The 17,415-nt window shown below is 43.9% G+C and overlaps 1 protein-coding gene across 1 annotated transcript in view; it reads left to right on the top strand.

Moving 5' to 3' along the window:
* Positions 1 to 1,774: 1,774 nt before the first annotated feature.
* LOC139540071 (uncharacterized) overlaps positions 1,775 to 17,415 on the top strand; it is a 78,394-nt gene continuing 62,753 nt past the window's right edge. Inside the window, exons 1-2 of the mRNA XM_071343624.1 lie at positions 1,775 to 1,925; positions 11,073 to 11,147. Of these exons, the coding sequence (XP_071199725.1) occupies positions 1,898 to 1,925; positions 11,073 to 11,147 (103 nt within the window). The 5' untranslated portion in view covers positions 1,775 to 1,897. The remainder of the gene's footprint in view (positions 1,926 to 11,072; positions 11,148 to 17,415) is intronic.

Raw genomic sequence — 17,415 nt, 5'->3', positions numbered from 1 at the left:
CAGATCAATGAACCAGGTTACAACACCGCCCCGCATGGCTGCGGAAGAAATGATACGTGATGTTTCCATTTTTCACGTCGTAACATGTAGGAATGCTGGAGGGCATTTTAAACGGAGCTCGTCCGTTTGTTGACGTTCTGTGTTAATTAAGAGCTTTTGAGGACACACTTGCGTGTTTTTTTTGTTGCGTATTGCGTTCGTTTGATGAGATTATGTCAGTGCCTGGTAACCCAACTGGTATTACCATGCTAGCTACAATGTCAGAGAAAGGAATGAGAGGGGGGTGTGGCGGCATTTCCTTGAGGGGAAAAAAAGTCTGCTGAACAAAGTGGCGTGGCTGGTATCTGTTTAGGTTGTGCCTGTGCGTGTGTGCGCCTATCAGACTGGTTATGGCATATTGCCACACAAATAGACAGGCTGGTATGGCTGGTACTTTCCTACCTAGACTGAAGCCAAACTCATATGTATTTCCTCTAAAAAACAGAGGGAAGGAGGGAGGGAGGGAGAGAGGGAGAAGGGAGGGAGAGAGAGAGGGAGGGAGGGAGAGAAAGAGGGAGAAGGGAGGGAGAGAAAGAGGGAGAAGGGAGGGAGAGAGAGAGGGAGGGAGGGAGAGAAAGAGGGAGAAGGGAGGGAGAGAGAGGGAGAGAAAGAGGGAGAAGGGAGGGAGAGAGAGAAAGGGGGAGAAGGGAGGGAGAGAGAGAGGGAGGGAGGGAGAGAAAGAGGGAGAAGGTAGAGAGAGAGATAAAGGGGGAGAAGGGAGGGAGAGAAAGAGGGAGAAGGGAGGGAGAGAGAGAAAGGGGGAGAAGGGAGAGAAAGGGGGAGAAGGGAGAGAAAGGGGGAGAAGGGAGAGAAAGAGGGAGAAGGGAGGGAGAGAGGGAGAGAAAGAGGGAGAAGGGAGGGAGAGAGGGAGAAGGGAGGGAGAGAGAGAAAGGGGGAGAAGGGAGGGAGAAGGGAGAGAAAGGGGGAGAAGGGAGGGAGAAGGGAGAGAAAGGGGGAGAAGGGAGAGAAAGAGGGAGAAGGGAGGGAGAGAGGGAGAGAAAGAGGGAGAAGGGAGGGAGAGAGAGAGAGAGAGAGAGAGAGAGAGAGAGAGAGATGTATGCCCAATGTATGACCATATTAGAGAGACATATTTCCCTCAGATTACACAGATCCACAAAGAATTCGAAAACAAATCCAATTTTGATAAACTCCCATATCTACTGGGTGAAATACCACAGTGTGCCATCACAGCAGCAAGATTTGTGACCTGTTGCCACAAGAAAAGGGCAACCAGTGAAGAACAAACACCATTGTAAATACAACCCATATTTATGTTTATTTATTTTAACTTGTGTGCTTTAACCATTTGTACATTGTTACAACACTGTATATATATAATATGACATTTGTAATGTCTTTATTGTTTTGAAACTTCTGTTGTGTAATGTTTACTGTTAATTTTTATTGTTTATTTCACTTTTGTATATTATCTACCTCACTTGCTTTGGCAATGTTAACACATGTTTCCCATGCCAATAAAGCCCCTTGAATTGAATTGAATTGAATTGAGAGAGAGAGAGAGAGAGAGAGAGAGAGAGAGAGAGAGAGAGAGAGAGAGAGAGAGAGCGAGAGTGAGAGAGAGAGAGAGAGAGAGAGAGAGAGAGAGAGAGAGAGAGAGAGAGAGAGAGAGAGAGAGAGAGAGAGAGAGAGAGAGAGAGAGAGAGAGAGAGAGTGAGAGAGAGAGAGTAGAGACGCACAATGAGATGTCTGATCGAAAGTAAAAGTAAATGGGCGCGACGCGAACAGACAGACGCACAACAATCGGCCACAAAGTGCACGGTGCGTCCAAGGACAGCTATAGATTAATGCATTTTGGACACGGATCGTATAGCGGAAACTGTTGCGTTTAACCGAGGGGATGGAGACTCTCGATGTCCGTCAGACAGGTGAGATTTTTGGGGTCTTTTTCCTGCAGGTCTCCTCAATATAGTTTAATCCGACGCATTTGCACCGATACCATCTCCACTGCATAGTGAAATAAAACATTTAAAAAATATTTTATTGAAAAGACAATAAACGTAAACTTATTTTGTACTATTAATTTAAGAGTTTTACTGTTTTTATATTTGTAAATCAAGTGTAATTTCGACGTATTATGTTTGTGAATGATTGCATGGTGGTGTGTGATTTGATGGTGGGTTTTTTAGGGGGTTGGTGGGGGATTCCAGTCAGCAACGTGAGAAAGTGAATAATCGGGTGTCTTCTAATGGCCCCCGGGTAGCCACTGTTCTCCGTTCTGTTATTCAGATGGAATACTACTGTGTGTTGCTATCTAACTTCTGTAATGTTTAATTTGTGTTTGGCAGGTTATCTGGTATTTATTATTTTATTATGGGACTTGTATCGGGTCCGCCCCCCCCCCCCCCCCACACTCCCACATGTTTAACAGAACAATACAACTGTGACACGTGGGGGGGGGGGGGGGGGACGTGGAGGTCATTAATTAGGCCATACATTATTTTCTGATCTGTTTTAATATAATTCACGACATGGCAACAATAGACAAATTGCTCAACTGTCACCCCCCCACCCCCCACATCCTGGGGGGTGGGGGGGGTGTTATGTGGGTAGTTATAGTGTAAATTTGGACCTGAGACATTATGTTTAGAGAGATGGGACAAACATTCTAGCTGCTCTGGGTCCCTGCTGAAGCCCAATAGGCTAGTTACAGTGTAAATTAACCAATAATAATAATAATAATAGTAAAACCAGTCTATTTCAGCTTTGGACCTGAGACAATATGTTCAGAGAGATGGGACAAACATTGAGAATGTTGAATGTTGTTCCAAAATTCTAGAAATTCTGTTTTTATTTATTTATTTTACTAGACGATTTCAGTTAAGAACAAATTCTTATTTTACAGTGACGGCCTACCCCGGCCAAACCCTCCTCTAACCCGAACGACCCCGGGCCAAACCCTACCCTAACCCGAACAACCCTGGGCCAAACCCTCCCCTAACCCGAACGACCCTGGGCCAAACCCTCCCGTAACCCGAACGACCCTGGGCCAAACCCTCCCCTAACCCAAACGACGCTGGGCCAAACCCTCCCGTAACCCGAACGACCCTGGGCCAAACCCTCCCCCTAACCCGAACGACGCTGGGCCAAACCCTCCCCTAACCCGGACGACGCTGGGCCAAACCCTCCCCTAACCAGGACGACGCTGGGCCAAACCCTCCCCTAACCAGGACGACGCTGGGCCAAACCCTCCCCTAACCCGGACGACGCTGGGCCAAACCCTCCCCTAACCCGAACGACGCTGGGCCAAACCCTCCCCTAACCCGGACGACGCTGGGCCAAACCCTCCCCTAACCCGAACGACGCTGGGCCAAACCCTCCCCTAACCCGGACGACGCTGGGCCAAACCCTCCCCTAACCCGGACGACGCTGGGCCAAACCCTCCCCTAACCCGAACGACCCTGGGCCAAACCCTCCCCTAACCCGAACGACCCCGGGCCAAACCCTCCCCTAACACGAACGACCCTGGGCCAAACCCTCCCCTAACCCGAACGACCCTGGGCCAAACCCTCCCCCTAACCCAACGACCCTGGGCCAAACCCTCCCCCTAACCCGAACGACCCTGGGCCAAACCCTCCCCTAACCCGAACGACCCTGGGCCAAACCCTCCCCTAACCCGAACGACCCTGGGCCAAACCCTCCCCCTAACCCTAGTGTAGAGACCGTAACCCAACACCTTATTGAGAGGTCCTGATGCTAGTGGAGAGACCGTAACCCAACACCATATTGAGAGGTCCTGATGCTAGTGGAGAGACCGTAACCCAACACCTTATTGAGAGGTCCTGATGCTAGTGGAGAGACCGTAACCCAACACCATATTGAGAGGTCCTGATGCTAGTGGAGAGACCGTAACCCAACACCATATTGAGAGGTCCTGATGCTAGTGGAGAGACCGTAACCCAACACCTTATTGAGAGGTCCTGATGCTAGTGGAGAGACCGTAACCCAACACCATATTGAGAGGTCCTGATGCTAGTGGAGAGACCGTAACCCAACACCATATTGAGAGGTCCTGATGCTAGTGGAGAGACCGTAACCCAACACCTTATTGAGAGGTCCTGATGCTAGTGGAGAGACCGTAACCCAACACCATATTGAGAGGTCCTGATGCTAGTGGAGAGACCGTTACCCAACACCTTATTGAGAGGTCCTGATGCTAGTGGAGAGACCGTAACCCAACACCTTATTGAGAGGTCCTGATGCTAGTGGAGAGACCGTAACCCAACACCTTATTGAGAGGTCCTGATGCTAGTGGAGAGACCGTAACCCAACACCTTATTGAGAGGTCCTGATGCTAGTGGAGAGACCGTAACCCAACACCTTATTGAGAGGTCCTGATGCTAGTGGAGAGACCGTAACCCAACACCTTATTGAGAGGTCCTGATGCTAGTGGAGAGACCGTAACCCAACACCTTATTGAGAGGTCCTGATGCTAGTGGAGAGACCGTTACCCAACACCTTATTGAGAGGTCCTGATGCTAGTGGAGAGACCGTAACCCAACACCTTATTGAGAGGTCCTGATGCTAGTGGAGAGACCGTAACCCAACACCTTATTGAGAGGTCCTGATGCTAGTGGAGAGACCGTTACCCAACACCTTATTGAGAGGTCCTGATGCTAGTGGAGAGACCGTAACCCAACACCATATTGAGAGGTCCTGATGCTAGTGGAGAGACCGTAACCCAACACCTTATTGAGAGGTCCTGATGCTAGTGGAGAGACCGTAACCCAACACCATATTGAGAGGTCCTGATGCTAGTGGAGAGACCGTAACCCAACACCATATTGAGAGGTCCTGATGCTAGTGGAGAGACCGTAACCCAACACCATATTGAGAGGTCCTGATGCTAGTGGAGAGACCGTAACCCAACACCTTATTGAGAGGTCCTGATGCTAGTGTAGAGACCGTAACCCAACACCATATTGAGAGGTCCTGATGCTAGTGGAGAGACCGTAACCCAACACCTTATTGAGAGGTCCTGATGCTAGTGGAGAGACCGTAACCCAACACCATATTGAGAGGTCCTGATGCTAGTGGAGAGACCGTAACCCAACACCTTATTGAGAGGTCCTGATGCTAGTGGAGAGACCGTAACCCAACACCATATTGAGAGGTCCTGATGCTAGTGGAGAGACCGTAACCCAACACCTTATTGAGAGGTCCTGATGCTAGTGGAGAGACCGTAACCCAACACCATATTGAGAGGTCCTGATGCTAGTGGAGAGACCGTAACCCAACACCATATTGAGAGGTCCTGATGCTAGTGGAGAGACCGTAACCCAACACCTTATTGAGAGGTCCTGATGCTAGTGGAGAGACCGTAACCCAACACCATATTGAGAGGTCCTGATGCTAGTGTAGAGACCGTAACCCAACACCATATTGAGAGGTCCTGATGCTAGTGGAGAGACCGTAACCCAACACCTTATTGAGAGGTCCTGATGCTAGTGGAGAGACCGTAACCCAACACCATATTGAGAGGTCCTGATGCTAGTGTAGAGACCGTAACCCAACACCATATTGAGAGGTCCTGATGCTAGTGGAGAGACCGTAACCCAACACCTTATTGAGAGGTCCTGATGCTAGTGGAGAGACCGTAACCCAACACCATATTGAGAGGTCCTGATGCTAGTGGAGAGACCGTAACCCAACACCTTATTGAGAGGTCCTGATGCTAGTGGAGAGACCGTAACCCAACACCTTATTGAGAGGTCCTGATGCTAGTGGAGAGACCGTAACCCAACACCTTATTGAGAGGTCCTGATGCTAGTGGAGAGACCGTAACCCAACACCTTATTGAGAGGTCCTGATGCTAGTGGAGAGACCGTAACCCAACACCTTATTGAGAGGTCCTGATGCTAGTGTAGAGACCGTAACCCAACACCTTATTGAGAGGTCCTGATGCTAGTGGAGAGACCGTAACCCAACACCTTATTGAGAGGTCCTGATGCTAGTGTAGAGACCGTAACCCAACACCATATTGAGAGGTCCTGATGCTAGTGTAGAGACCGTAACCCAACACCATATTGAGAGGTCCTGATGCTAGTGGAGAGACCGTAACCCAACACCATATTGAGAGGTCCTGATGCTAGTGGAGAGACCGTAACCCAACACCTTATTGAGAGGTCCTGATGCTAGTGGAGAGACCGTAACCCAACACCATATTGAGAGGTCCTGATGCTAGTGGAGAGACCGTAACCCAACACCTTATTGAGAGGTCCTGATGCTAGTGGAGAGACCGTAACCCAACACCATATTGAGAGGTCCTGATGCTAGTGTAGAGACCGTAACCCAACACCTTATTGAGAGGTCCTGATGCTAGTGGAGAGACCGTAACCCAACACCATATTGAGAGGTCCTGATGCTAGTGGAGAGACCGTAACCCAACACCTTATTGAGAGGTCCGGTCCTCTAATGGCTAACTTGTTGGGTTGACAGTCGCTGGACCCGGGTTCGACTCCCAGTCAAGGCTACCCCCTGAATTCACTACAATTTGTATTTTTTTTTAAATGGATTCTCTTCCTGGTTTACGGCAAAATTAAGGAAGTTATACAATTTTAAAAAACAACAACATTACAATACATTTATAACAGAATTCACAAAACACTAAGTGTGTGCCCTCAGGCCCCTAGTCCACTACCACATCTCTACAACACAACATCCATGTGTGTATGGTGCGTATGTTATCATGTGTCTGTATTCTGGGGTATATGGTGCGTATGTTATCACGTGTCTGTATTCATGTGTGTATGGTGCGTATGTTATCATGTGTCTGTATTCTGGGGTATATGGTGCGATTGTTATCATGTGTCTGTATTCTGGGGTATTGTGTGTATGTTATCATGTGTCTGTATTGTGTGTATGTTATCATGTGTCTGTATTCATGTGTATTGTGCGTATGTTATCATGTGTCTGTATTCATGTGTATTGTGTGTATGTTATCATGTGTGTGTATTGTGTGTATGTTATCACGTGTCTGTATTCATGTGTGTATGGTGCGTATGTTATCACGTGTCTGTATTCATGTGTGTATGGTGCGTATGTTATCACGTGTCTGTATTCATGTGTGTATGGTGCGTATGTTATCACGTGTCTGTATTCATGTGTGTATGGTGCGTATGTTATCATGTGTCTGTATTCATGTGTGTATGGTGCGTATGTTATCACGTGTCTGTATTCATGTGTGTATGGTGCGTATGTTATCATGTGTCTGTATTCATGTGTGTATGGTGCGTATGTTATCACGTGTCTGTATTCATGTGTGTATGGTGCGTATGTTATCACGTGTCTGTATTCTGGGGTATTGTGTGTATGTTATCATGTGTCTGTATTGTGTGTATGTTATCATGTGTCTGTATTCATGTGTATTGTGCGTATGTTATCATGTGTCTGTATTCATGTGTATTGTGTGTATGTTATCATGTGTGTGTATTGTGTGTATGTTATCACGTGTCTGTATTCATGTGTGTATGGTGCGTATGTTATCACGTGTCTGTATTCATGTGTGTATGGTGCGTATGTTATCACGTGTCTGTATTCATGTGTGTATGGTGCGTATGTTATCACGTGTCTGTATTCATGTGTGTATGGTGCGTATGTTATCATGTGTCTGTATTCATGTGTGTATGGTGCGTATGTTATCACGTGTCTGTATTCATGTGTGTCTGGTGCGTATGTTATCACGTGTCTGTATTCTAGTCTATGTGTGTGTGTGTGTGTGTGTGTCTCTTCACAGTCCCCGCTGTGCCATAAGGTGTATTTGTATCTGTTTTGTTAATCTGATTCTACTACTTGCATCATCAGCTTCCTGATGTGGAATAGAGTTCCATGTAGTCATGGCTCTATGTAGGACTGTGCACCTCCCATAGTCTGTTCTGGACTTGGGGACTGTGAAGAGACCTTTGTCTTGTGGGGTATGTATGGGTGTCTGAGCTGTGTGTTCTAGTTGTTTAAACAGACCTCTGGTGGCATGTCTTGTAGGGTATGGATGGTTGTCTGAGCTGTGTGTTCTAGTTGTTTAAACAGACCTCTGGTGGCATGTCTTGTAGGGTATGGATGGTTGTCTGAGCTGTGTGTTCTAGTTGTTTAAACAGACCTCTGGTGGCATGTCTTGTGGGGTATGTATGGGTGTCTGAGCTGTGTGTTCTAGTTGTTTAAACAGACAGCTCGGTGCATTCAACATCTCATAAATACAAGTAGTGATGAAGTCACTCTCTCCTCTACTTTGAGCCAGGAGAGATTGACATGCATATTATTAATGTTAGCTCTCTGTGTACATCCAAGGGCCAGCCGTGCTGCCCTGTTCTGAGACAATTGCAATTTTCCTATATCCTTTTTTGTGGCACCTGAACAACATGACTGAACAGTAGTCCAGGTGTGACAAAACCAGGGCCTGTAGGACCTGCCTTGTTGATAGTGTTGTTAAGAAGGTAGAAACTAGGGCCTGTAGGACCTGCCTTGTTGATAGTGTTGTTAAGAAGGCAGAGCAATGCTTTATTATGGACAGACTTCTCCTCCATCTTAGCTACTGTTGTATCAATATGTTTTGACCATGACAGTTTACAATCCAGGGTAACTCCAAGCAGTTTAGTCACCTCAACCTGCTCTATTTCCACATTATTCATTACAAGAGTTAGTTGAGGTTTAGGGTTTAGTGAATGATTTGTCCCAAATACAACGATTTTAGTTCATAAATATTCAGACCTAACTTACTCCTTGCCACCCATTCTGAAACTAACAGCAGCTCTTTGTTAAGTGTTGCAGTCATTTCAGTCGCTGTAGTAGCTACCGTGTATAGTATTGAGTCATCCACATACATAGACACTCTGACTTTACTCAAAGCCAAGTGGCATGTTGTTAGTAAAGATTGGAAAAAAGTTGGCCTAAACAGCTCCCCTGGGAAATTCCTGATTCTACCTGGATTGGAGAGGCTTCCATTAAAGAACACCCTCTGTGTTCTGTTAGACAGGTAACTCTTTATCCACATTATAGCAGGGGGTGTTTCAATGTCCTAAGACAGGGCTACAGGGAGAGGGAGAGGGAGAGGGAGAGGGAGAGGGAGAGGGAGAGAGAGAGAGAGAGAGGGAGAGGGAGAGAGGAGAGAGAGAGAGAGAGAGAGAGAGAGAGAGAGAGAGAGAGAGCGATCAAATATAAATATTTACACATGTTAAGTTTGCTGAAAAGAAACTCAGTTGACAGAGAGTATGTTTCTTTTTTTGCTGAGTTTATCTGGTCAAACACAATTGGCAACAGGCTGATTGGTCGACTATTTGAGCCAGTAAAGGGGGCTTTACTATTCTTAGGTAGCGGAATGACTTCAGCTTCCCTCCAGGCCTGAGGAAGCACACTTCCTGTAGGCTTAGATTGAAGATGTGACAAATAGGAGTGGCAATATCATCTGCTATTGTCCTCAGTCATTTTCCATCCAGATTGTCAGACCCTCGGTGGCTTGTCATTGTTGATAGACAACAATATATTTTTTCACCTCTTCCACACTGACTTTACGGAATTCAAAAGTACACTTCTTGTCTTTCATAATGTGGTCAGATATACAATGGGATGTGTAGTGTCAGCGTTTGTTGCTGGCATGTCCCTAATCTTGCCTAAATGTGCTTTTCTTGCCATTTAAAAAAATCCTTGTGGTAGTTGGCGAGTTTCATGATGAATGAGCCGTCTGATTGAATGAATGAAGGAGCTGAGTTTGCCTTTTTCCCCCAAAATTACACCGAAGTCGTTCTTTATATCATTTATCTTTGTTTCATAGTGTAGTTTCTTCTTCTCTTTTATTCAGTTTAGTCACATGATTTGTCAACTTGAAGTACGTTCGCCAATCGGTTGTGCAGCCAGACTTATTTGCCGTTCCTTTTTGCCTCATCCCTCTCAAACTATACCATTTTTAAAAAATCCTCATCAATCTACGGGGGATTTAACAGTTTTTACAAGTCATTTTCTTAATGGGTGTTTGTTAGTAACTGGGATTAAGGAATTTCATAAATGTGTCAAGTGCATCGGTCTGTTTGCTCCTCATTACACACCACGGACCAGCAATTACTCTTTACATCAACAACATAGGAATCAACAACAAAACGTATTGTATGACCTCTTATACACTATATATTAGGCCCAGCTTTTTTGAACTTTGGTTTTCCTAAATTGAGAGAATGCCAAGAGTGTGCAAAGCTGTCATCAAGGCAAAGGGTGGCCATTTTGAAGAATCTAAAATATATTTTGAGTTTTTTTAACACTTTTTTGGTTACTACATGATTCCATATGTGTTATTTCATGGTTTTGATGTCTTCATTATTATTCTACAATGTAGAAAATAGTAAAAAATTAAGAAAAACCCCTGGAATGTGTAGGTGTGTCCAAACTTTTGACAGGTACTGTACCTTTCTGTTGATATCACATATATTATCAAGCATTTTCACACATATTATCCAGATACTGACTGTTAGCACTTGGTGGTCTATAGCAGCTTCCCACCAGAATGGGCTTTAGGTGAGGCAGATGAACCTCTAGCCATTATTATTTCTACAGTATTTAACATGAGATCCTCTCTAAGCTTTACAGGAATGTGGTTTTGAATATAAACAGCCACACCTCCACCATTGGTATTCCTGTCTTTTCTGTGAATGTTATTACCTTGTTTTGCTACCAGTGTTTCATCAAAAGGTATTGTCTAAGTGTGTTTCAGAGATAGTCAGAATATGAATGTCATCTGTTACTAGCAAGTTATTCATTTCATGAACCTTGTTTCATAAGCTACATATGTTAACGTGCTGCTATTTTTTGAGCACTTTTCTGTGATGCTTGCTTGTTTTCATTGTTTTACTGGGAAACTTATCAGAAGTAGACATTGTCGTGTTATTTATGTCAGTGTAGGGTGAGCTGCTCACAGTGGACTTCCTCCTTGGGCGGCACACCGCATCAGTGTTATCAGCATAAATCTGGTTCACAGACACATGACTACTACAATAGCTGTAGGACATGGTGATCCAATGTGATTTGGTCAACAGGTGTCAGGATGCAGGATGTGGACATCATGGATCTGCCCCCCTTCCCTACACCTGAGGTTGAAGACTTCCTGCCAGGTAACCCTGCATTAAACACTGTTATACAGAGATATAGTTACCCTGGACTAAACACAGAGATATAGTTACCCTGGACTAACCCAGAGATATAGTTACCCTGGACTAACAGAGAGATATAGTTACCCTGGACTAACACAGAGATATAGTTACCCTGGACTAACACAGAGATATAGTTACCCTGGACTAACACAGAGATATAGTTACCCTGGACTAACACAGAGATATAGTTACCCTGGACTAACACAGAGATATAGTTACCCTGGACTAACCCAGAGATATAGTTACCCTGGACTAACACAGAGATATAGTTACCCTGGACTAACACAGAGATATAGTTACCCTGGACTAACACAGAGATATAGTTACCCTGGACTAAACACAGAGATATAGTTACCCTGGACTAACACAGAGATATAGTTACCCTGGACTAACACAGAGATATAGTTACCCTGGACTAACACAGAGATATAGTTACCCTGGACTAAACACAGAGATATAGTTACCCTGGACTAACCCAGAGATATAGTTACCCTGGACTAACAGAGAGATATAGTTACCCTGGACTAACACAGAGATATAGTTACCCTGGACTAACACAGAGATATAGTTACCCTGGACTAACACAGAGATATAGTTACCCTGGACTAACACAGAGATATAGTTACCCTGGACTAACACAGAGATATAGTTACCCTGGACTAACCCAGAGATATAGTTACCCTGGACTAACACAGAGATATAGTTACCCTGGACTAACACAGAGATATAGTTACCCTGGACTAACACAGAGATATAGTTACCCTGGACTAAACACAGAGATATAGTTACCCTGGACTAACACAGAGATATAGTTACCCTGGACTAACACAGAGATATAGTTACCCTGGACTAACACAGAGATATAGTTACCCTGGACTAAACACAGAGATATAGTTACCCTGGACTAACCCAGAGATATAGTTACCCTGGACTAACAGAGAGATATAGTTACCCTGGACTAACACAGAGATATAGTTACCCTGGACTAACACAGAGATATAGTTACCCTGGACTAACACAGAGATATAGTTACCCTGGACTAACACAGAGATATAGTTACCCTGGACTAACACAGAGATATAGTTACCCTGGACTAACCCAGAGATATAGTTACCCTGGACTAACACAGAGATATAGTTACCCTGGACTAACACAGAGATATAGTTACCCTGGACTAACACAGAGATATAGTTACCCTGGACTAAACACAGAGATATAGTTACCCTGGACTAACACAGAGATATAGTTACCCTGGACTAACACAGAGATATAGTTACCCTGGACTAACACAGAGATATAGTTACCCTGGACTAAACACAGAGATATAGTTACCCTGGACTAACACAGAGATATAGTTACCCTGGACTAACACAGAGATATAGTTACCCTGGACTAACACAGAGATATAGTTACCCTGGACTAACACAGCGATATAGTTACCCTGGACTAACACAGAGATATAGTTACCCTGGACTAACACAGAGATATAGTTACCCTGGACTAACACAGAGATATAGTTACCCTGGACTAACACAGAGGTATAGTTACCCTGGACTAACACAGAGATATAGTTACCCTGGACTAACACAGAGATATAGTTACCCTGGACTAACACAGAGATATAGTTACCCTGGACTAACACAGAGATATAGTTACCCTGGACTAACACAGAGATATAGTTACCCTGGACTAACACAGAGATATAGTTACCCTGGACTAACACAGAGATATAGTTACCCTGGACTAACACAGAGATATAGTTACCCTGGACTAACACAGAGATATAGTTACCCTGGACTAACACAGAGATATAGTTACCCTGGACTAACCCAGAGATATAGTTACCCTGGACTAACACAGAGATATAGTTACCCTGGACTAACACAGAGTTATAGTTACCCTGGACTAACACAGAGATATAGTTACCCTGGACTAAACACAGAGATATAGTTACCCTGGACTAACACAGAGATATAGTTACCCTGGACTAACACAGAGATATAGTTACCCTGGACTAACACAGAGATATAGTTACCCTGGACTAAACACAGAGATATAGTTACCCTGGACTAACACAGAGATATAGTTACCCTGGACTAACACAGAGATATAGTTACCCTGGACTAACACAGAGATATAGTTACCCTGGACTAACACAGCGATATAGTTACCCTGGACTAACACAGAGATATAGTTACCCTGGACTAACACAGAGATATAGTTACCCTGGACTAACAGAGATATAGTTACCCTGGACTAACACAGAGATATAGTTACCCTGGACTAACACAGAGATATAGTTACCCTGGACTAACACAGAGATATAGTTACCCTGGACTAACACAGAGGTATAGTTACCCTGGACTAACACAGAGGTATAGTTACCCTGGACTAACACAGAGATATAGTTACCCTGGACTAACACAGAGATATAGTTACCCTGGACTAACACAGAGATATAGTTACCCTGGACTAACACAGAGATATAGTTACCCTGGACTAACACAGAGATATAGTTACCCTGGACTAACACAGAGATATAGTTACCCTGGACTAACACAGAGATATAGTTACCCTGGACTAAACACTGTTCCACAGAGATATAGTTACCCTGGACTAACATAGAGATATAGTTACCCTGGACTAAACACAGAGATATAGTTACCCTGGACTAAACACAGAGATATAGTTACCCTGGACTAACCCAGAGATATAGTTACCCTGGACTAAACACCGAGATATAGTTACCCTGGACTAACACAGAGATATAGTTACCCTGGACTAACACAGAGATATAGTTACCCTGGACTAACCCAGAGATATAGTTACCCTGGACTAACACAGAGATATAGTTACCCTGGACTAACACAGAGATATAGTTACCCTGGACTAACACAGAGATATAGTTACCCTGGACTAACACAGAGATATAGTTACCCTTGACTAAACACAGAGATATAGTTACCCTGGACTAACACAGAGATATAGTTACCCTGGACTAACACAGAGATATAGTTACCCTGGACTAACACAGAGATATAGTTACCCTGGACTAAACACAGAGATATAGTTACCCTGGACTAACACAGAGATATAGTTACCCTGGACTAACACAGAGATATAGTTACCCTGGACTAACACAGAGATATAGTTACCCTGGACTAAACACAGAGATATAGTTACCCTGGACTAACACAGAGATATAGTTACCCTGGACTAACACAGAGATATAGTTACCCTGGACTAACACAGAGATATAGTTACCCTGGACTAACACAGCGATATAGTTACCCTGGACTAACACAGAGATATAGTTACCCTGGACTAACACAGAGATATAGTTACCCTGGACTAACAGAGATATAGTTACCCTGGACTAACACAGAGATATAGTTACCCTGGACTAACACAGAGATATAGTTACCCTGGACTAACACAGAGATATAGTTACCCTGGACTAACACAGAGGTATAGTTACCCTGGACTAACACAGAGGTATAGTTACCCTGGACTAACACAGAGATATAGTTACCCTGGACTAACACAGAGATATAGTTACCCTGGACTAACACAGAGATATAGTTACCCTGGACTAACACAGAGATATAGTTACCCTGGACTAACACAGAGATATAGTTACCCTGGACTAACACAGAGATATAGTTACCCTGGACTAACACAGAGATATAGTTACCCTGGACTAAACACTGTTCCACAGAGATATAGTTACCCTGGACTAACATAGAGATATAGTTACCCTGGACTAAACACAGAGATATAGTTACCCTGGACTAAACACAGAGATATAGTTACCCTGGACTAACCCAGAGATATAGTTACCCTGGACTAAACACCGAGATATAGTTACCCTGGACTAACACAGAGATATAGTTACCCTGGACTAACACAGAGATATAGTTACCCTGGACTAACACAGAGATATAGTTACCCTTGACTAAACACAGAGATATAGTTACCCTGGACTAACACAGAGATATAGTTACCCTGGACTAACACAGAGATATAGTTACCCTGGACTAACACAGAGATATAGTTACCCTGGACTAAACACAGAGATATAGTTACCCTGGACTAACACAGAGATATAGTTACCCTGGACTAACACAGAGATATAGTTACCCTGGACTAACACAGAGATATAGTTACCCTGGACTAACACAGAGATATAGTTACCCTGGACTAAACACTGTTCCACAAAGATATAGTTACCCTGGACTAACACAGAGATATAGTTACCCTGGACTAACACAGAGATATAGTTACCCTGGACTAAACACAGAGATATAGTTACCCTGGACTAACAGGGATATAGTTACCCTGGACTAACACAGAGATATATTTACCCTGGACTAACACAGAGATATAGTTACCCTGGACTAAACACTGTTCCACAGAGATATAGTTACCCTGGACTAACATAGAGATATAGTTACCCTGGACTAAACACAGAGATATAGTTACCCTGGACTAAACACAGAGATATAGTTACCCTGGACTAACCCAGAGATATAGTTACCCTGGACTAAACACCGAGATATAGTTACCCTGGACTAACACAGAGATATAGTTACCCTGGACTAACACAGAGATATAGTTACCCTGGACTAACACAGAGATATAGTTACCCTTGACTAAACACAGAGATATAGTTACCCTGGACTAACACAGAGATATAGTTACCCTGGACTAACACAGAGATATAGTTACCCTGGACTAACACAGAGATATAGTTACCCTGGACTAAACACAGAGATATAGTTACCCTGGACTAACACAGAGATATAGTTACCCTGGACTAACACAGAGATATAGTTACCCTGGACTAACACAGAGATATAGTTACCCTGGACTAACACAGAGATATAGTTACCCTGGACTAAACACTGTTCCACAAAGATATAGTTACCCTGGACTAACACAGAGATATAGTTACCCTGGACTAACACAGAGATATAGTTACCCTGGACTAAACACAGAGATATAGTTACCCTGGACTAACAGGGATATAGTTACCCTGGACTAACACAGAGATATATTTACCCTGGACTAAACACAGAGATATAGTTACCCTGGACTAACACAGAGATATAGTTACCCTGGACTAACACAGAGATATAGTTACCCTGGACTAACACAGAGGTATAGTTACCCATGACTAACACAGAGATATAGTTACCCTGGACTAACACAGAGATATAGTTACCCTGGACTAACCCAGAGATATAGTTACCCTGGACTAAACACAGAGATATAGTTACCCTGGACTAAACACAGAGATATAGTTACCCTGGACTAAACACATAGATATAGTTACCCTGGACTAAACACAGAGATATAGTTACCCTGGACTAACACAGAGATATAGTTACCCTGGACTAAACACAGAGATATAGTTACCCTGGACTAACCCAGAGATATAGTTACCCTGGACTAACACAGAGATATAGTTACCCTGGACTAACACAGAGATATAGTTACCCTGGACTAACACAGAGATATAGTTACCCTGGACTAACCCAGAGATATAGTTACCCTGGACTAACACAGAGATATAGTTACCCTGGACTAACAGAGATATAGTTACCCTGGACTAAACACAGAGATATAGTTACCCTGGACTAACACAGAGATATAGTTACCCTGGACTAACAGAGATATAGTTACCCTGGACTAACACAGAGATATAGTTACCCTGGACTAACAAAGAGATATAGTTACCCTGGACTAACACAGAGATATAGTTACCCTGGACTAACACAGAGATATAGTTACCCTGGACTAACACAGAGATATAGTTACCCTGGACTAACACAGAGATATAGTTACCCTGGACTAACCCAGAGATATAATTACCCTGGACTAACACAGAGATATAGTTACCCTGGACTAACACAGAGATATAGTTACCCTGGACTAACACAGAGATATAGTTACCCTGGACTAACACAGAGATATAGTTACCCTGGACTAACACAGAGATATATTTACCCTGGACTAACACAGAGATATAGTTACCCTGGACTAAACACAGAGATATAGTTACCCTGGACTAACACAGAGATATAGTTACCCTGGACTAACACAGAGATATAGTTACCCTGGACTAACACAGAGATATAGTTACCCTGGACTAACACAGAGATATAGTTACCCTGGACTAACACAGAGATATAGTTACCCTGGACTAACACAGAGATATAGTTACCCT

Source organism: Salvelinus alpinus, chromosome 1 (assembly GCF_045679555.1).
Source record: "Salvelinus alpinus chromosome 1, SLU_Salpinus.1, whole genome shotgun sequence".
Lineage (NCBI taxonomy): Eukaryota > Metazoa > Chordata > Actinopteri > Salmoniformes > Salmonidae > Salvelinus > Salvelinus alpinus.
The sequence above is the reverse complement of the archived record's forward strand: the minus strand, read 5'-3'. Positions and strand labels throughout refer to the sequence as shown.